This window comes from Saccoglossus kowalevskii, chromosome 11 (assembly GCF_978046115.1).
Source record: "Saccoglossus kowalevskii chromosome 11, keSacKowa6.1, whole genome shotgun sequence".
In the NCBI taxonomy this organism is placed as follows: Eukaryota; Metazoa; Hemichordata; class Enteropneusta; family Harrimaniidae; genus Saccoglossus; species Saccoglossus kowalevskii.
This window is the reverse complement of record NC_140651.1, coordinates 3,191,101-3,213,917: the sequence shown is the minus strand read 5'-3', so window position 1 is coordinate 3,213,917 and position 22,817 is coordinate 3,191,101. Positions and strand designations below refer to the sequence as shown.

Here is a 22,817-nt window from a genome sequence, read left to right as displayed (position 1 = left end):
CACATACACAATGAAAAGAAAGACAAACAAAGGAATAATGTGGACGTAAGTTATAAAATATATTTGTGAGCCAAGTTTAATACTATTATAATATAGTGATTATGTCGGCTAACTATAATTCTTTTTTTCTTATTTATAGTTGTCCTAAGCGAAATAAACAAATGTATTGTTTGGCATCAGTGGTTCAGCGAGGAGGAGATTTTAAACGTGGTGCACACGACCACCTTCACCCAGGACTTCCCGGTCAAGCAACTGAGGCAAAGGTATATTCGAGTATCAAATCCAACGTTTCAGAAAAAGTGTTTGAACCAGCGGGCGAAATTGTGGAGGATGCAATTAGAGAATTCGTAGGAGAAGAACCAGTGCCAACATTACCGTCGTTTGATTATCTAACAAGAACTACAAATAGATTCAGACAGAAGATGCGCCCAGACGAGCCATCACATCTCATGGATTTCGAAATAAACGAGGATTTCCTTCCGCCAGGTAATATACACAAACTTGTCATAAAACAACGATTCACATTATTATATATAAATATACATTTTAATAGTGCTTAATCACGAAGACCACTTACTCATTTTTCTTATGCTTTACAGATTTCATCCACAAAGATGTCGTGAGGAGGAACTCCGGGAAACGTCATTTTGTATTTGCAACGCAACAGCAATTAGATTTTTTGGCAAGGGGTAAAAGATGGTACATCGATGGAACTTTTAAACTGGTGAAGGCGCCGTTCACCCAGCTAGTCAGTATTCCTTGTTTTATGAAAAAAGACGAAGTAACTAAACAGATTCGTGTCATCTTGCATCAAAACCTAGCACACATGTGTTTGACATTGACCATAAATGTCACAACGCTATACATGTATGTATATTCACACTTCTCCTATTTGTTATCTTTTGTAGATTCCTCTATGCTTTGCACTCATGTCGGGCAAAAGCAAATCAGACTATAAGGCTGTCATGAGAGCAGTCAAAGAATTATTGCCGGCGGACATCTTATTAAAAGAAATTATGGCCGACTATGAAGAGGCAATATGGAAGGCAGCCAGGGATGTGTTTGATGGAGTCAAAATAAAAGGTTGTTCTTTCCACTGGAGACAGGCTTTATACCGCAAAGTTCAAGCAGTTGGGCTCCACCAGAGCTACATGAAAAAGGATGCTACTTACAAATTGTTAAGACAGGTGCTTGCACTGCCATACCTACCAGAAGAACTAATCCTCGATATGTTTGAGAAGCTCAAGGAGAAAGCCACCACGGACAAACTTAAAGAGGTGAGAATAAATACAATACAATATATCCAGCTAGTATATAGAATTGTTAATAATTACATTCACAGTATAGCCGATCCTATGTTCATCTATTAATAAATATTTCCAATCTCTTTCACAGGTATTCAATTACGTTGATCGACAATGGATTCGTTCATCTGTGATGCCTCCCTCCACATGGAATTGTTACCTTCAAACTGTAAGAACTAACAATGATTTGGAGGGCTGGCACTCGCGTTTGAACAAACGAGGAAAGAAAGCCAATTTACCATTCTATCTGCTTGTGTCACTTCTACACAAAGAGGCCACGTACATCACAATTCAAGCGAAATTGGTATCAGAGAAGAAACTACAAAGACATCAGAAAAAAAAATATGTGGAGGTAGAAGCAAAAATATTCAAAGCGTGGGGAGAATTTAAAGACAACGAAATTTCAGCCGATAAACTTCTCCGAACAGCGGCTTCATTATACGGCAATGCACCAGTCACCAACTGACTTGGAACGATAAGTACATATTTGGGATGAATTGACTTTGAAACGAATCGATAATATCCAATAAAACCGGAAAGCCTTGAACAAACTGTTTTAAAATTCATTGAAACACAAATACCATATAATACCGTACGATTCACGATCTAATTATAATAACACAGTGACAATCAAAGGTTAATACACGTGTCGGTATCACTTTTTTGAAGAATTAGTTGACCATTACCCACAATCTTTTTAAACATTTCACAAAAAATTTAACCGCAGAACCCCATAGTATAATTGTAGATGTATTGTAATGTATTTCCGTATGTTAATGGACAGTGAATCTTTGTAATTTGTAAATGTATCTTTTACTGTTATTTACTGTCTTGTACAAGTTTTAGTGACTTCAATATTTTGTCTGTGTTGTGTTAATAAATAAACTATTGTCTCAAATCAACCTCAAGTAATCCTTTTATGGTTTGCACCGGCATGTGACATCCCATTAGCACACTTTCCTAGGTGCGTCTACATATAAAGACGTCGTTTCAACGGTTCTTACCTTCAGTGCCTATTCAAATCGTCACTTAGATGTGAACAATAAAATCAAGCTCGGATTTCCCGTCTTTATATATTTAACATAAACTATTACACTATGGGCGCGAATGACCCTATTGACGCTGCAGGCCGGCATTCTTTCAACACAGTCTGTGCTTCGGACAGCGCTTCTTGTGACGACACAACGAATTGACCTACAAGCTCGGTGAAACAATATTGGAGGCGATGTTTGTGAGCATATCTCAATTTAAACCGTAGATCAGTAGGTTGAGGTTGTTTCATTACAATATACAAATAAGTATGGTGGTGCTGGGACGAATCGACTTGTGGGACGAATGTGAATTGGGACGAATCGACTTGTGGGACGAATGTGAATTGGGACGAATCGACTTGTGGGACGAATGTGAATTGGGACGAATTGACTGGGAATCTTATAGATAGTTAAAACAAAAAATATTTGAACTTTTGACGGTTGTTCAACATCTATGCACGGTTACTAAACCAGTAACCGTGATCTATGAAAACCAGAAAATTGTTAGTAGTCCGAATTTTTGCACAGTCGGAAATTCAACAAGCGATCACAAAAGCGAGTGATTGAAAAGCGGAAGCGGGCTAGAGGTTGGGCGAAATGAGTTCTGTACTTCTTTGTTTGATGAAGCGATGCTGATGCCACATTGTCGCCATAATGAGGCCACAGTGAAGCGAAGCGATAACTGCCTAACTTTTTAATGTCGCGACATCGATGCGATGCTGAAGCCATAACAATGCCATAATGATGCGATGCTGAAGCGAAGGTGAAGCTGAAGTGAAGCCAAAGCTTCCGCGAGAACTGTATCGGGGGAAATAGCATTATTATAAATTGTTGATTACATGTAGATTGTTAATAGTGTAAGGGTCAGTACTTCCAATAGGACATTATCATATCTATGGGAATGGTTCATAGGCTAATATTACCACATAAATGTGTCTGCATTGACTGTGGTATTTACTATGTTCACATGACCAATGCCAATTCTCAGTCACAGTATTGCAAGAAATTAGGACTCACAGCAGGAATGGATTCAGCTGGACATGCAGTTCAATATTAAAAGCATGCAAATTTGTGTTTTGTTTAGTAATTTCAGTGATAAAACAATAACAAATATTATTGAAGACATGCACTGTAATAATGAACTGATGACTTGAATTAGAAACTTACAATATCACGGACATCTTTATCGAAACTATTTTCTACTAGTAATGATACAATACCAGTGTATCCATTCTGGAAAGCCCTCGTCATTATCTGTGCAAAAAAAACAACGTAAGAATAAACATTTTGTCAATTACTTGAATTACTGTCCTTCAACAGACGGCGTAAAATAACAATAGTCCAGACATGTTTTGCAAATGCAAATGAAGAGAGAGAACTCAAATCAATTGTCCTCACATTGGCATTTGGGGACTACATAATATAGAAAGCCCAAGGTTATCAAGGAAATTTCATTTAAACAAAAAACAAACTGGCATGCATATAAAAAATAATTTTCTTGCCATTAAACCCAAAACTAATCAGGTCTGTGCATTGTCGCATAGAACATCTATGTACCAAGATTCATTGAAATGGGATAATTAGTACTTATGATATCAGTGTAAATGCCAAAAATTAACTAATTATGCAAATTAGTTGATTAATATGCACACATTTTTACCTACAATTAATCAGGTTGGATTGTTCTAGAGCATTTATAACCCAAGTTTCATCAAAATCCAATGAATGTTTGTCTAGATACATGTATCAGTGGAGCAGTCATGTAACAGCTAATAATTAGCTAATTAACATGCAAACCAGGTAATTAAAATTGGATTTCAAGCAAAACCTAATCAAATCTGCACATTAGCTTAGAGCATCTATAAAACCAAGTTTCATTAAAAACCAACATATGGTTCTTGAGATATCAGTGGAATGGACAGACAGACACACACACACACACACACACACACATACTCACATTTCTATATGCTCCGAGGACTTCATGGGATTAACTTTTAATATAGTTGCGATATGAACTCAATTAAAACGGGAATCAAAAACAAAAGGCCAACATATATCTATGAAATTATGTATAATGAATATATACAAGCAGCCTATCGGCTGAGATAGCTCCGCTGTTAGCAATGCACATTTCAATTAAAGAACTGAAGACATCATTAGAAAATGAACAATATGTATAGTATCAAAGCAATCTGACTTACAGTTTTTAACAAGAAGTCAAAAATATCACTTTCTACCAAAAATGACAAAAATATTCACCAAAATTAGAGAATTAAAGATATCATTATGAAATGAACAAATCTGAGAAAGGTCTACATGTAGTACCTATATATGTAATATCAAAGCAATTGAACTTTTGGTTTTTAAGAAGAAGTCGAAAATATCACTTTTTACCAAAAATTACAAAAATATTCACCAAAATCAGAGAATTGAAGATATCATCACAAAATGAACAAATCTGAGAGTGGTCCACATGTAGTACCTATATATGTAATATCAAAGCAATCGGACTTGCGGTTTTTAACAAGAAGTCGAAAATATCACTTTTTACCAAAAATGACAAAAATAATCACCAAAATTAGAGAATTGAAGATATCATCACGAAATGAACAAATCTGAGAGAGGTCCACATGTAGTACCTATATATGTAGTATCAAAGCAATTGGACTTGCGGTTTTTAACAAGAAGTCGAAAATATCACTTTTTACCAAAAATGACAAAATATTCACCAAAATTAGAGAATTGAAGATATAAAGATGAAATGAACAAACCTCAGAGAGGTCTACCCAAGGTACATATACACCAAGTATCAAAGCATTCAGGCTAGTAGTTTTCAAGAAGAAGTCGAAAAAGTAAAACATTGACACGGACGACGACGGATGATGACGGACAATCACTCATATGATAAGCTCCACTCGACAAAGTCGACAGCGGAGCTAAAAATCTGAACATAATTGGTCAAAGAATGTCAGAGATATGACCCAAGAACTGCATTTATTAAAACAAGATGTCTGCCAGTCAGCCATTTTGAATTTGATCTGAAAAACAAAATGACATGCACCAGACAGCCATGTCTCAAGTATGTACCGAGTTTGAACACAATACATCCATAAATGACCAAGATTTGGTTCCGGAATGCCAAAAATGCTTGATTCTTTATTTTTTAGCATAAAAATGGCCACCGCATTCATTTGGCCATCTTGAATCAGATTGTGAAAGAAATTGATATGCATAATGCATGATGTACGTGTGAAGTTTGAATTTAATTGGTCCAGGTTTGTCTAAGATATAGGTCCAGACATGCATAAATAGGTCAATCCATAAGTCCTCGTTTTCAGACTGCATCTGAACGAGAACTAACAAGCAGTCTATCTCTTGATAGAGCTCTGCTGTTTACAATGCTCTATCAAATTTTAGGTCAAGTATGTCAAAGAAATAGATGAAGACAGAAAGCGATCAAAGAAAACTAATTAAAACTGTGTGCCAAGAGCATTGGAAAAACATTAAGTTAATTCAAAATTTAAGATTAGCCCTTCAAACAAGAAGCCTGGCTACTAACATCTGTCTTCTATTTGAGATGCACAACATGAAAACAATGAGATCCACACTATCAAATTTCATAAATTTAAGCTTACATCTGTGGTTCATAATCTAATTCCAGAGCACCTCTGACAAATTCAATTCAAATCTGATTTTTTGAAAAATCAGAAATGGGCTAATAATAATTAGATAAACAATAAACTAATCATGTCTTTGGATTAACCCAACGAACCAAATAAGTTATTATGCAAATTAATGAATTATTATGCATAAATTCAGGTCTGTGCATTGTTTCAGTGCGCACATGTACAATGCATCATTATAATCATTATAATGCATCATTATAATGTGATGATTAAGCCGAAAAAAAAGTGTTGGAAAGCTGAAAAGTAAATTATTAATTATTCAGGTCTGTACATATTCCTAGAGCACCTATGTACAAAGTTGCATTGTAATGTAATGATTAGTACTTGAAATCAATCAGTCAAAGCTTGTCAGAAATATGGAATTGGATATGACAAACTATTCGGGTTGTACAAACCCGTTTGTTTAGCACAAACATGTGCTTCTTACTGCCTTGAGACACCAACTTGCGATCGTAGTACCAGCTCAGAGCTCAGACAGGACATACATGTAGAATCCGTTTCTGACGATCTTTTGTGCCCACTGAGTTAGTGAGGCGAGGGATGACGACCGATTACGAGTCACACCCTGGGATTTGATTCTTGGCAAGAAGCCCATCCGAGTCTACAAAATAACTTGTGAGTTCATGAAGAAGGAACATCTGTTACTGAAAGACAGTGCCTCTATCTCTGAACGCCGCCTATCTGACGCCAGAGCCAAAAGTAAAATGTTTTCATAATGACATACTTCATGTCCGCCTTATCCATAGGCTCAAAGGGGGGGGCGGTGTCGTAACGCTGCCAGGACCAACAACAAGTCCCAGTCTGGAGGATATGTTAGCCCCTTGGCGTACGGCCTCTTCGAGCAGAAAGGCAAACAGTAGTAGCCTAACTGAACTCAAGGCCAGTTTCAGTTCAGCAGACAAAATAGGAACAAAACTGACCAATATCCAAGAATCATCGATATTGATTTTCTCTGATCAAATAAATACAAGGAAAAATTGGCTACCTCGCTAATAGAGAGACGAAGATGATCAATCTCCCTTCCATTACACCAATTGATGTAGAGTCTCTAACTGGGCTCATACAACTGTCTGGTGCCGTCCGACTGTGCTGAAAGTGAGGAACTTTGATAACTCTGCCGAAAAGCCTTGTGCTTGCATGAGTTTGTCGACAACCTCTACGCGTGAAGATGGAACATGGGGCTGATCGGGAGAATACCGTCCGGCTGGAACAACAGATCTGGAAAACCGTGCACAGTTTCTGCAACACTTGGTGCACTAGTAGGAAGGATGGAAAGGTGCAAGCGTCCAGGGGACACGTACGTCAGAAGCTTCGCATTCCGGTGAATGGCAAACAGGGGACAATCCCAGAGACGAATAAAAAGCGTTCACTACCCACTGGGGGATCTGCCACTCAGTGTTCTAAAACTGAATACGTCTCGAGAGGGCGTCTGCGGCACTGTTGCATATCCTCGGAAGGTGGCGAGTCATAGCTTCACTTGGTTCCAGGCACCAAAAAAGATCTGCAACTCCAACCAATAGATGTGGCCGACCATGTATGCGGGCCGCCACGTCATTTGGACTACAAGATCCATCAGATGGCTGCCCCACCCTTGGAGCGACGCATCCGTAATGAGAGTGAGAGTAGTCAGATCTAGGGGCACTCCCCTCTCCAAGTTCCAAGCGTCCTTCCACTAAGGGAGGGCCACCAGGACAAGTGAACTCTGAACATCAGGTTTCGCATGTGGGACTAGCGGTCCAACAAGCACGTCTGAATCAAATGAGGCTGGAGAGCTGCTGGCGAAACTAGATGACAAACTGAAGTCATACTGCCAATAAGGCGTATCAGCTCGCGCATAGATGCTGATCCGTTGACCGGAGTTGGCTGTCGAGCTCCACAAAGGAATTGGTCCGCGTCTGAGAGGGGAGAACAAGCCCTTATTCAGTTTCAAACTGCATACCCAGAAAAAAGCTATGTTGTAATATTTATTGCACTTGCTTCGCTGACACCTTCCTGTCTCGGTTGTGCCCTAACCCGCCAAGAAGGCTGTGGACCCATTGTTGGTTTGCGTAGCCCCGATGGGGTATCATCCCCAAATGAAAGGCATGGGCCAGGACCGACCCAATCCAGGATCAGAGGTCAAGAAACTGAGAGAAATCTAAAACTACTCACTAACGAGGAGTCTTGTCCTGGGATACAACCAATCAGGTGACTCTTTAGGGACTAGCTGCCAGAGAGTAGACCCCCCCAAATTTAGGGAGGCTTACTAAAGCCGGTCGCCTGAACAATAAAATAGCACAGACAGAAGCCAGGCTCTGGTGCCGGTTAAATGACCCTGCAACATGGCCTTCCCGATGCAGGTAACCCACCTAAACAAAGGCATGAGTACCAGGATCGGGCGGGGAACCCTTCAAGAAGGCTGTGGCACTGCACGAGTAACCCAAATCAGGGATCTGTTGACGGTTTCCATAGCCCTGATGGGGTATCACCCCCCAACGGGAGACATGGGACAGGACCGAACCGAACCAATTTCTTAAAGGGGAACGTACCGCTCAATCCCTTGGATTGCACCAAAGAATCATGGGACACTATTGTTTATGTTGTTTACAATGTTAATCTATCTTTTGTTATCCATTGTTATTTTAATCCAGAAAGTAAATTTGTTGTAAAATTAATCTTAACTGGAAGGTGCCCCTTTAACCGTATAATGGTAAGGGTCAGCTGGGTTCCGGCTGGTTGGATAGCCTGTGCTTGTCCCAACAAAGAAGGGGCAAGAGATGAGGCACCGGCACATAGAACGACACATACCAGCTTTTTTTTGCAATCGCTTGCCCTCAGTTTCAACCATACTCAAAGTGCTACCCCGACCGAAAATGCCACATATCGCAAATTCCGTCAAGGCAAAATCCTGATTCCTGTTTGCGACTATAACAGAAATGACAACACATACATGTATGTTTTGGGTCCCAAACTTGCAGCTCTAAGTGGCAAGATGAACGTATTTTGTGTGCCGATTTTAGTCGGCACGATCTTAGTCTTTTAATGATTAAAGCATAAAGCAATAAAAAAAAAGACAAGAAATGAGAATGTGAAAAAAAAAAAAAAAGAGTAAATTCACCCCGCCAAAAAAGGAATCAAAGCGAATTCAATGTGAGCTGACTATCGCCAAACACTAGATTTCCAGGAAAGCGCAGTTACCAAACTGTAATCTGCGACTTTTGTTCATTACATGTTTGCGGAGATAAAATATTCCGAACCACGCGAAAAAAAAGAAGAAGAATTGGAAACTGGCAGGCCTCAGGTGAGTGATCGCCCTGAGGGTGACCACTATGGCAAAGCCTTTTTCTTAGAGAATGCTACTCTAGGGTGTTTCCTTTGGACCCGGGTATATTCTCTTGTAGTTTCCGTTTGAGGCTGTAATCTGTCATTAAGCCTAACAAGTAATAAATGAAATTCATTATTTATACGAATTTTCTGGTTGGTGAAGTAGTAAACTGCCTGGTGCCTTTTTTAAATCTGAATTCAAAAACTCTAATTATGACATGGCATAGCCCTGAATCATTAGTTGGTCATTTTGATTAAATTAAATCACAAAAGAAACTATGTTGTGTGGTTAGGCACATTGGTTTTCCTGTTTGGCAGGTTTGAAAAAAATTGCAGGTCATGCAGGTTAGGTACACTAGTTTTCCACATTATCCAAGTTTGAAAACCATGCTTTCTAGGACATGGTTGTAAGTTAGGCAGGTTACACCCATATTAGCTTTTAGTGTTTGACAGGTTTGAAAAAATGTATATCTGAAAAAAGTATCACACATGAAACAGCACCATCTTGGTAACTACAGTTGACAATTAATGTGACAAGTTTTCTTAACCAGGGTAAACACATGTATATATGCCATAAGTTTACTTTGAAATAAAACACACATGTACATATGCCATAAGTTTACTTTGAAATTATACAACTAATTTTGTGTCCATACAGACAAAATATAAACAAGTTCCTCTCACAGTTAAACCCATATCTTTATGTGGCCATTTCTGGACAAGTACTGACAAACACATTTCATGGTAGACTTATGTTTATGGTTACAACTATTTGCATATTCACAACCATCTTACAGTAGTTACATCAACAGTGTGTTCAAGTGGTGTACAGTTTCAGCAGCATTTTCTGACTTGTCATACTATATAAATCTTTTTTCTAAAATGGCCAAATCATCCACTACTAGAGGCAGAGGTCATAAACACCATATGCTCCTTAAACTGTACAGAGTCCAGAGAGAGGAAATGCAACTACAAGACCACCTCAGAGATATGGAAAGAGCCATGGTCAAATAATTTCATCATTGAATATGCTACATGTACATGTACATGTACTCTGGAAAATGCAATTTCAGCCACAGGAATTCTGAATTCGTGAGCTGTGCACACTACAAATCTAATGAACTGGACAGTTCAGGAAAATCACCAAAAACTATTAGATAATAGCATAATCTTACCGCCAACTCTGAGCAAGAAAGTGGCGATAAATTTGGACAAGCTGAACAGTCAACTACCAAGGGGAGCTGAACTTGGCAATGCTACCATGACCTCCAATACTGCAGAGGAAGTACCCTTAAGATTTCAATCTCGGAGCTGTTGTGTCATAAATGTGACCTCACAGGTTGTCTCCGTCTTACCATCCAAAACATGGATTTGCGAAATAGGGTACATGTGTGCATGCATCCGTCTCTTGTCATTATCAAATATACCTGGGCCTGATGTTACTTAAAATTGGTACAAAGATATTTTAAGACAATAAAACATACAAGTTACATCAATTTGTTTTTTGGGTGATAATTAACCAACTGGAAGCCATTTTTGCCTCACAAAATATGTCGCTACAAGTGGGTAATGACATTAGCCATAGTGCATGTGTTACTGATAAAACATCACTTTGTTTTAATTATGTCACCAAGAAGACATGTGTGACGGTAATACCAAGTATAAATGAACAAGAAATGGAAGACAAGTTGACAATTTATGGTGTTTTAGAAGAACAGTCAGTTAAACTTTCCAAACCAATTTTAAATCAAATCACAGCAGAAACCACCCGATTATTGATGATATACAGTGTAATGTTAAAATTCAGCACTTTCATTGAAATGCTAAAATAATATGTCTGATTTTATCACTGTACCTATCTAAAGAAAATTATTCTAGGAATGTATGAGAGATGATGTTGGAAACAGACACATAGACAAGACAAAATTAATACACAAGACCCTGATTATAGAATTGACCAATTCAATACAATTGGATGCACCAGTACAAATAAACAACTTGGTACACATGCAATATAATACAGTTGTAATCAATATGTACCTTATTTACAGAGTGTATGCAGGCACCTTTATTCAAGAGTATCTGTACTGTCACTGTACGCCCAGCCATGGCTGCAAGATGTAATGGTGTGTCTTCATCCTGTGTGTAATTCAAAATAAACAATACACATTATTGTCATGATTGTCTTGAATTTATGTATGAATAGCTCTGATACTTGGTTAGTAAAAGCTCTTTAAATACCTTTGCTGACTTGGTTGCAGAATGGTTTCAACAGTGGTAGCAAAACGACTTTGCTACTTGGTTAGCTAGCAGCAAATTCTGTTTCATTCGTTGTTTTGAGGCATTCATACATAAATGCAATAGTTGTTTATAAATGATTCAAGTTACAATACATATTTCTAATAAAATTCATGTACATGTACTAACCTTGTTAATAGATTCCAAATCATTATCAGTTCTCTCCAATAGTTTTTGCACAATACTGGTCAGTCCCCTTTGTGCTGCCAAATGCAATACTGTATTCTGATGCTGTAATGAGAAAATATTTTACAATTTTAGTTCATTAGACATGACATAGCTGCAGTAATGGAGGACAAGATCAGAAAGGAACAGGAAGGTTTCAGAAAAGGCACGTCTTGCACTGACCAGATATTTGTATTGAGACAGATCCTTGAACAGACAATAGAATGGAAAGCATGCCTCTACATTGACTTTGAAAAAGCCATTGATAGCATACACAGAGAAGCATTGTGAAAAATTCTACGAAGGTATGAAATCTCTGCCAAGATGGTCAACATCATCAAGATCCTGTACGAAGGTTTCAAGTGTCGGGTGATCTGTGGAAACAAACTGACAGACGATCTCTCTGTGGAAACTGTGGATCTCCAAGAAAATTGGACATCTTCAAAACAAAGTGTCTGAGGAGGATTAAAGGTGTATATTGGCCAAACACCATCAACAATATGGACTTGCTGGAATGGGCTGAGCAGACAAGACTTTCAAAAGTTGTTGGGGAGAGAAGATGGCGCTGGTTAGGACATGTGCTAAGAATGCCCCCGGATGCCCTTCCCATAATGGCCCTTACCTGGAATCCCCAAGGAAAGAGGAGACGAGGACGACCCCAAGGAGACCTGGAGAAGTTTTACAGAAAAGGAGCTTCGAGACCTAGGCCTCACGTGGGCGACAGAAGACTGGAACTCCTGGAGGACCCTAGCGACAGCCCCATGTGCCAGCCAGGGTGCTAAGTAGTAAGTAGTAGTAGTAGTATCGGGGGAAATAGCATTATTATAAAATTGTTGATTACATGTAGATTATAAATAGTGTAAGGGCCAGTACATCCCATAGGACATTATCATATCTTTGGAAATGGTACATAGGCTAATATTACTACATAACTGTGTCTGCATTGACTGTGGTATTTACTATGTTCACATGACCAATGCCAATTCTCAGTCACAGTATTGCAAGAAAGTAGGACTCACAGCAGGAATGGATTCAGCTGGACATGCAGTTCAATAATAAAAGCATGCAAATTTGTGTTTTGTTTAGTAATTTCAGTGATAAAACAATAACAAATATTATTGAAGGCATGCACTGTAATAATGAACTGATGACTTGAATTAGAAACTTACACTATCACGAATATCTTTATCGAAACCATTTTCTACTAGTAATAATACAATACCAGTGTACCCATTCTGGAAAGCCCTCGACATTATCTGTGCAAGAAAAAAAACACGCAAGAATAAACATTTTGTCAATTACTTGAATTACTGTCCTTCAACAGACGGCGTGAAATAACAATAGTCCAGACATGTTTACAAAAGCAAATGAATGGAGAGAACATAATTTGGGGACTACATAATATAGAAAGCCCAAGGTAATCAAGGAAATTTCATTTAAACAAAAAACAAACTGGCATGCATATGAAAATCATTTTCTTGCCTTGTACCAAATTTAAACCAAATTGCAATGTGAACAAGCCATGCATGGCACAGTCCTCGTTACTTATCACATTTAAGAGATATACATGTAGTTTTGTTTATAGTAATATAGTTGGAACATAAACATATCAGAGATATGGATCCAGTAGCTGATGCTTGATTATGATGTTTTTTTTAACATAAAAATGTTTCACATTCAGTCATCTTGTATCTGATTATTTGTCCATAATGAGATATTGTTCAGGAAAACCATTAATAAAAACAAAAGGCCACCGGACGGCCATTTTATATACATCTGTATATGACATTATGTATAATGAATTCATAAAATATGAACATACCGGTAATTGGTCAAAGAATGTCATAGATATGACCCTAGAACTGCATTCATTAAAACAAGATGGCTGCCAGTCAGCAATTTTGAATCCGAAGAACAAAATGAAATGCTCCAGAAAGCCATAATGTCTCATGTATGTACCAAGTTTGAACACAATACATCCATAAATGACCAAGATTTGGTTCCGGAATGCCAGATTTTTTTATTTTTTAGCATAAAAATGACCACCGCATTCATTAAAACAAAATGGCTGCCATTTGGCCATCTTGAATCAGATTGTGAAAGAAATTGATATGCATAATGCATGATGTACGTGTGAAGTTTGAATTTAATTGGTCCAGGTTTGTCTAAGATATAGGTCCAGACATGCATAAATAGGTCAATCCATAAGTCCTCGTTTTCAGACTGCGTCTGAACGAGAACTAACAAGCAGTCTATCTCTTGATAGAGCTCTGCTGTTTACAATGCTCTATCAAATTTTAGGTCAAGTATGTCAAAGAAATAGATGAAGACAGAAAGCGATCAAAGAAAACTAATTAAAACTGTGTGCCAAGAGCATTGGAAAAACATTAAAGTTAATTCAAAATTTAAGTTTAGCCCTTCAAACAAGAAGCTTAGCTACTAATATTTGTCTGCTATTTAAGATGTACAACATGAAAACAATGAGATCCACACTATCAAATTTCATAAATTTAAGCTTACATCTGTGGTTCATAATCTAATTCCAGAGCACCTCTGACAAATTCAATTCAAATCTGATTTTTTGAAAAATCAGAAATAGGCTAATAATAATTAGATAAACAATAAACTAATCATGTCTTTGGATTAACCCAACGAACCAAATAAGTTATTATGCAAATTAATGAATTATTATGCATAAATTCAGGTCTGTGCATTGTTTCAGTGCGCACATGTACAATGCATCATTATAATGTGATGATTAAGCCGAAAAAAAAGTGTTGGAAAGCTGAAAAGTAAATTATTAATTATTCAGGTCTGTACATATTCCTAGAGCACCTATGTACAAAGTTTCATTGTAATGTAATGATTAGTACTTGAAATCAATCAGTCAAAGCATGTCAGAAATATGGAATTGGATATGACAAACTATTCGGGTTGTACAAACCCGTTTGTTTAGCACAAACATGTGCTTCTTGCTGCCTTGAGACACCAACTTGCGATCGTAGTACCAGCTCAGAGCTCAGACAGGACATACATGTAGAATCCGTTTCTGACGATCTTTTGTGCCCACTGAGTTAGTGAGGCGAGGGATGACGACCGGTTACGAGTCACACCCTGGGATTTGATTCTTGGCAAGAAGCCCATCCGAGTCTACAAAATAACTTGTGAGTTCATGAAGAAGGAACATCTGTTACTGAAAGACAGAGCCTCTATCTCTGAACGCCGCCTATCTGACGCCAGAGCCAAAAGTAAAATGTTTTCATAATGACATACTTCATGTCTGCCTTATCCATAGGCTCAAGGGGGGGTGTCGTAACGCTGCCAGGACCAACGACAAGTCCCAGTCTGGAGGATATGTTAGCCCCTTGGCGTACGGCCTCTTCGAGCAGAAAGGCAAACAGTAGTAGCCTAACTGAACTCAAGGCCAGTTTCAGTTCAGCAGACAAAATAGGAACAAAACAGACCAATATTCAAGAATCATCGATATTGATTTTCTCTGATCAAATAAATACAAGGAAAAATTGGCTACCTCGCTAATAGAGAGACGAAGATGATCAATCTCCCTTCCATTACACCAATTGATGTAGAGTCTCTAACTGGGCTCATACAACTGTCTGGTGCCGTCCGATTGTGCTGAAAGCGAGGAACTTTGATAACTCTGCCGAAAAGCCTTGTGCTTGCATGAGTTTGTCGACAGCCTCTACGCGTGAAGATGGAACATGGGGCTGATCGGGAGAGTACCGTCCGGCTGGAACAACAGATCTGGAAAACCGTGCACAGTTTCTGCAACACTTGGTGCACTAGTAGGAAGGATGGAAAGGTGCAAGCGTCCAGGGGACACGTACGTCAGAAGCTTCGCATTCCGGTGAATGGCAAACAGATCTATCCGGGGACAATCCCAGAGACGAATAAAAAGCGTTCACTACCCACTGGGGGATCTGCCACTCAGTGTTCTAAAACTGAATACGTCTCGAGAGGGCGTCTGCGGCACTGTTGCATATCCTCGGAAGGTGGCGAGTCATAGCTTCACTTGGTTCCAGGCACCAAAAAAGATCTGCAACTCCAACCAATAGATGTGGCCGACCATGTATGCGGGCCGCCACGTCATTTGGACTACAAGATCCATCAGATGGCTGCCCCACCCTTGGAGCGACGCATCCGTAATGAGAGTGAAAGTAGTCAGATCTAGGGGCACTCCCCTCTCCAAGTTCCAAGCGTCCTTCCACTAAGGGAGGGCCACCAGGACAAGTGAACTCTGAACATCAGGTTTCGCATGTGGGACTAGCGGTCCAACAAGCATGTCTGAATCAAATGAGGCTGGAGAGCTGCTGACGAAACTAGATGACAAACTGAAGTCATACTGCCAATAAGGCATATCAGCTCGCGCATAGATGCTGATCCGTTGACCGGAGTTGGCTGTCGAGCTCCACAAAGGAATTGGTCCGCGCCTGAGAGGGGAGAACAAGCCCTTAGGGGTGATCTCATATTCAAACATGCGGGTCAAACCTACAAAAACCCAAACCGCCCTAAACTGCCCGAACAAAACCCAGTTTTGCGGTTCGTAAGTTTAAACAATAGACAGTGCGGTTCAGGACGATCGCACGAATTTGCATAAAAACTGCGGTTCGAACCGATCTCATTCACACCTCATTCAAGCTGTTGTTTATTTTTAGGATTGACAGAGTTTACATTGCTTTTTGAAGACTAGATAGTTGTCTCTAAAATGTGTCGATTTATTGGTGTATAGTAGTCATTTTACCGTGTGCCTTGCCTAAAAAAACACTCTTGTATATCGGTGAACAGCATGCTGAATAAATTATTTTGTTTTGATAAACTGTTAAGCTCGAGTCGCAAGTTGAGCAGAGGATGTGAATCAGACTTTTCATTGGGCTGGACAATTGATATGTGTCTCTGACAGCTAATAAGTATCAAAAGACGAACATTTGTTGATACAAAGTTGCACTTGAGACTTACGCTACTGTGTTCAAGCCTTTACTACTGTTGCGCGTTCAATTTTCAAACAGTTCTTTCAGGAGTGCGGCATCGCAAAATCCGAAAAAACAAATGCAGCGTACGCCATGAAAATTTATTTTGATTTGCTGCACATCGGTTATTTGCAGTTTTTCTTATTCAATTTCCAGTGACACGAAGTATCAAAACAGAAAATTAAATTAAATGGACTCGCGCTGATTATTTACGGCTATTCATCTGCAGACGAACCCCGACCTCTGAAAATACCTTATTCATAGAGTGCTTTGTACCTAAGACAGTCGCCCAAGGCGACACAGTGCACGTTGCGATATCGCAATCGATGCATGCTGGGTGACAAGGGGGAATTCTGATTGAGGTAACCTAGATGGCTGCGTTGAGTGCATGATTTTCTGCGGGGTTTAAAACAATATCTCGCTGCCTACTTCGCCCACAGCCCCTCAAGGCACTGTGCTTCGATGTATTTTCTAAAATAATCGTTTATTTTTAATTAATCGGGGGTTCGAAATGTGTGCATTTTGTCACAAAAAAGTAAGATATCGGCAGCGGTAAATACCCGTGTTACGGTGGTCGTAGCGCCGGAGTCGTAGCATTAGCCCCGACTTTAGTTTTGACACAGTGATAGAGGGACTGTGGTTTTGAGATGCCTTCGTAGAAAACAATGTTGCCATTATCGATTTAATACTTTCATCATATTTTGATAACTGGCAGTCTCACAGACTTTACAAACTTAACCACAAAATGTGTTCTATGAATTTATGAACTGACATGGACACAAAACTGACCATACTTGTTGCGGACAAAATGTACAAGTTCGCTCCATGGATAAACATATTTTACTGACTATGCCAAATATATATATAACGTAAGTAATTTATATAACGTAAGAAGCTGCTCATTAAAATTCTAGTGCATCTTTTCCCTGTTCTGTTTCAAACATTAATTTACCATATATATCACAATAGAGAGAGAGGGTTTATGGTATCACTTGATTCACATTTAATGACAAAATATAACAAACCATCACGTCTGTAATTAATTCCAGATAAATTGAATAACAATTGTAGTGACTTGTACCAAAATGTAAGTTGTGGGAAACTGATTATTATTACCAATCACAGAAATAAATGAATATAATTTTCATCACACTTATAAATGACATGATGTAAATAGATTTGTGAAACAAATGCAAGTTTGTTTTTATTAGCATTTACATGTACAAGTATTGCAAAGAAAAAAAATCGCTGCTCTAATTCTTAACACTTCACCATAGTATACATCTTATTTTTTTTCCTACTGAAACCAGGCTCCTTAGCATGGACAAAGAGGTCAAATTCCTTAGCCCGTGCTAAGAAAACGTGTGTGAGCACTTAGCACGGGCTAAGGAATGCTAAGTACGGGTTAAATCTGACCCGAATTTAAGACGCGGTCTAGACCTTAGCACGGGCTAACTAAGTATGCGCGAACGCTTAGCCCAGGGCTAAGCGCCCTCTGCGGCGACCTTTGGGTGTAAAAATTGTCCCATGTTCGTATAACGACACTATTCCACCAGTCATTACTCCGCGCTCGCTTCCACACTAATCGGGTCACTGTAGTAGAGCGTACAGCATGCAGCAGCTCCAATCGTAGACAAAATAAATTTGGTTCGCTGTCTATGACATGCATTAATAAAACTCTGTATTCTGTTACGCCCGTTGTATACTGTTTATGTGCATCCAAATAAGTTGGGTCCGTCTCCTCTCGTGTTCCTGTGCACGTCGCTTCAAAATTAGAACGAAACCCGGGAACGAAACATGCCAGCAGCAGAAATAGAACCTCGCGCATGTCATCCATTTTTCGTTCGTAAATAGCGGCTTACCAAAGGTCACCGACTAATGGCACCCCTTAGCCCGTGCTAACGACTGGCCCTCCCTGTGCGTGGACGCAATTGGGTCTAGCCAAATATGCTAGATAAGCCTAAATCAGCTTAAATCTTAGCCCGTACTTCGTGTAACGTGAACACAACTATTATTGTAAGAAAAACCTAGGTTTCCCTAGGTGTGTCTTCTTTGTTCTCTGTTGTTTGTTTTCAGTGGGGGCGTTAATGGGCAGTTAATCCTGAGGTTAGGTTCAAACCTACTACTAATTTGCATATTTTAGGTCTAGTAGGTCTGAATAGGGCAGGTCGGGTAAACCCAGGTTTGACCCAGGTGTTTGAATATGAGATCACCCCTTATTCAGTTTCAAACTGCATACCCAGAAAAAAGCTATGTTGTGGGACAGTATGGGATTGGACTTATTTAATATTTATTGCACTTGCTTCGCTGACACCTTCCTGTCTCGGTTGTGCCCTAACCCGCCAAGAAGGCAGTGGACCCATTGTTGGTTTGCGTAGCTCCGATGGGGTATCATCCCCAAACGAAAGGCATGGGACAGGACCGACCCAATCCAGGATCAGGGGTCAAGAAACTGAGAGAAGTCTAAACTACTCACTAACGAGGAGTCTTGTCCTGGGATACAACCAATCAGGTGACTCTTTAGGGACTAGCTGCCAGAGAGTAGACCCCCCCAAATTTAGGGAGGCTTACTAAAGCCGGTCGCCTGAACAATAAAATAGCCCAGACCGAAGCCAGGCTCTGGTGCCGGTCAAATGACCCTGCAACATGGCCTTCCCGATCCAGGTAACCCACCTAAACAAAGGCATGAGTACCAGGATCGGGCAGGGGACCCATCAAGAAGGCTGTGGCACTGCACGAGTAACCCAAATCAGGGACCTGTTGACAGTTTGCATAGTCCTGATGGGGTATCACCCCCAAACGGGAGACATGGGACAGGACCGAACCAATTTCTTAACCGTATAATGGTAAGGGTCAGCTGGGTTCTCGCTGGTTGGATAGCCTGTGCTTGTCCCAACAAAGAAGAGATGAGGCACCGGCACATAGAACGACACATACCAGCTTTTTTTTGCTATCGCTTGTCCTCAGTTTCAACCCTACTCAAAGTGCTACCCCGACTGAGAATGCCACATATCGCAAATTCTGTTGAGGCAAAATCCGGAGTCCTGTTTGCAACTATAAGAATCAAAGAAAGCTTAGAAAGAACTCCCATGTGCTGAAAGTATTGGAGACACATTAAATATAATTTGAAATTACTTTGCTGAAAATTATGCAAATCAGAAAATTAACATGAACAGATTTGATTGTAAAACTAATGAGGTCTGCGCAATGTAACAAAAACTCTATGTACCAAGTTTAATTGAAATGTGATTAGAACCAAAAAATTATGAATTATTATGCTAATTGGGGAAATAATATGAACAGAGTTTTACCCCAAACTAATTAGGTTTGTACATTGTCCTAGAGCATCTTTGTACTAAGTTTCATTAAAATGGAAATTAGTACTTTAGATATCAGTGTGAAAGCTTAAAATTGGTTAATTATGCAAATTGGGTAATTAATATGTACAGATTTTAACCCACAATTATCCAGGTCTGTCTATTGTCCTACAGCATCCATGTATAAACATTCATTGATATGTGATGATTACCGTAAAGACCCGCAAATAAGCGCCACCCTCAATTAAGAGCCACTCAGTGAAAATTTGTTACATTTGACCCTCCATTAAGAGCCACCAAGAGTTGAGTGGTTTTGTCAATAAGAACCCAGAACTAAGTGCCAGCCACCCGGTTGTTTACAATCAGGCAGACACCGAGCTTATCGTGCCTCACTTCCACCTGCATTGTTTATTGCCGCACAGAAGGTGTGAGACAAATAAAGATTATCCCCATAACTTGCCTGATGTCCTGTGTAATTGAGAACGGAAGAATGATAGACGAAAGAAATGCACTGAGAGCGTGAATGTGACTGTCAACTTGTCCATTTTATATTTCTGACACACAATCGACCAATTCACAAACTATTCATAGTAACTACTAGTATGTTTTTTGCCAAAACACCGAAGGACACGTTGAGATATTCAATATCAATGTTGTCTTTATAACCAAGTAAAGAACGTCACGATTTTAGAACGCCTTTATCGGAAAATCGGAGGTATCGAAAATACATTCTCACAGACGGACCGGAACAGGAAGTCGGCAGAAAACAAAAGATTTTTTCCTTAGTGTGGGGGGAATTTGGTTAGCGTGGGGGAAAACAGAGGTGTTAATCCGGTCATGGCAACGTTTGACGGATCGTGACGTAGCTCCGACTGTGAGAATGTAATGATTACGCAGCCCACTTTCGCTGATCGTGATTTTTGGTTATTTTTTGCATTTTATTTGAGACGTTCATTTTTGGATGATTCGAGACAAAATGTTCAGGGAAGTAACAAAATAACTGGCATTAGTTTGGAGAGGACTCTTGCCGAAAATAATCAAAATTGAAGTCGAATGGATTAGTTCCACAAACTTGTGCCATCAACTTGTATTACAGCAAAGTGAAGTCTACGTGACCCGCCTGACCCAAATATTTAAATTAGCTATTTGTGAGAATTGAAAATAATCTGAACTTGTACCAATCAGAAAATGCCTTGTAACAGGCCTGGGCTTTCGTGAATGATTTCGTCTCTCCGATTGGTCACAGGAAATTATTTTTAATACATGTAATTGTTACTTTCTCGGTATTGTTTCGTATTTGGTTATATAGGGGTGGGGCTATAGTTTGACCGTGTTTGCGTGGACTGTGAAGTACGTGAATATCATTATAAGCTGGCTTGATTATGAAACGGGAAATATAAACCAAAGCTGTACTGTCAGACGTCTAGCGCAATTAAAACAATGCCCAAGTACCCAAGCTGTACAAATCTATAGAAAAACGTGTTTTTATTTATTGTTTTTGCCATAAATACAAGTAATTGGGCATCATTTTTATCATTCGTTCCATGCTTCCTTTGCAAGTATGTCCTCTCCTGTCGCTGCTGCTCAGATCAATTCTATCCGAAACTATTTTATATTGTCACCAAATCAACCACCACGCCAGCCACAGCCACGCAAGTTATTCCCAGTTTTCAAGAAAAAAGTTTGCCGTACCAAACTTGGTAAACAATTGTACAAGTGATTCGAGTGTTGGGTCAGACACTGAGAGAGCTACCAAATCCGACTTCAGGCATCGCTACGCATTGTCAGTGAAACGTGACTTCAGGCATTGCTACACATTGTCGATGAAACGTCGAATCGTTGTATTTATTTGACATTTGTTATTCCCATAACAGTATTTTTACAGAATAAATTAATTGCAATGATACATCATTAATAATTACTTGTCTGTTTTGGTTGTGTGTGTGTTTGCCTATCCCCTTCCCTATTTCACAATGAAAAAGTTTGATGACCCTGGTTTAAGAGCCACTGGCTACAGGGTTGTCAACATGTTACCTCAAATAAGCACCACCCAGAAATGAAAGTGTTACAAAGTGGCTCTTATTTGAGGGTTTTTACGGGAGTACCTGAGATATCAGTGTGAAATTTGGAAATTGGTTAATTATGCAAATTAGGTGATTAATATGCACAAATATTTACCAAAAACTAATTGGGTCTCTGCATAATTTTAGATTCATTGAAATGTGATGATTAGTACTTTAGATATCAGTAGAAAAGCTGAAAATTAATTATGCAAATTAGGTAATTAATATGCACAATTATTTACCCTGAAACTAATCAGGTCTCTGCATAGTCCTAAAGGATCTATGTACCAAGTTTCATTGATATGCAATGATTAGTACTTGAGATACCCGTGGAAAAGCTGAAAATTAACTAATTATGCAAATTAGGTGATTAATATGCACAAATATTTATCTGAAACAATCAATCTCTGCATAGTCCTTGAGTATGTAAGTACCAAGTTTCATTAAAATGTAATGCTCACTACTTATATCAAAAGCTGAAAATTAATTAATTATGCAAATTAGGTAATTACATGTACTGATATTACCATAAAAACTATCAGGTCTGTGCAGTGTCATATGACATTTATGTACCAAGTTTCATTGAAATGTGATGATTAGTACTTGAGATATCAGTGGAAAAACCGAAAATTGACTAATCATTATGCAAATTAGGTAATTAG

The 22,817-nt window shown here is 39.1% G+C and overlaps 2 protein-coding genes across 2 annotated transcripts in view; one reads left to right on the top strand and one right to left on the bottom strand.

The window, feature by feature from the left end:
- Positions 1-22,817, bottom strand: part of LOC146735869 (uncharacterized) — a 75,159-nt gene that overhangs the window by 27,393 nt on the left and 24,949 nt on the right. The window contains exons 11-14 of the mRNA XM_085505573.1: positions 12,960-13,046; positions 11,755-11,856; positions 11,368-11,466; positions 3,503-3,589 (exon numbers count right to left, since the gene is read on the bottom strand). Coding sequence (XP_085361699.1) covers positions 3,503-3,589; positions 11,368-11,466; positions 11,755-11,856; positions 12,960-13,046 — 375 coding nt within the window. The remainder of the gene's footprint in view (positions 1-3,502; positions 3,590-11,367; positions 11,467-11,754; positions 11,857-12,959; positions 13,047-22,817) is intronic.
- On the top strand, positions 146-1,770 carry LOC146735871 (uncharacterized). Its single transcript, XM_085505542.1, has 4 exons — positions 146-486; positions 600-799; positions 909-1,277; positions 1,396-1,770. Exons 1-4 carry the CDS (start codon positions 162-164, stop codon positions 1,768-1,770), a joined length of 1,269 nt encoding a protein of 422 aa, XP_085361668.1. The 5' UTR covers positions 146-161.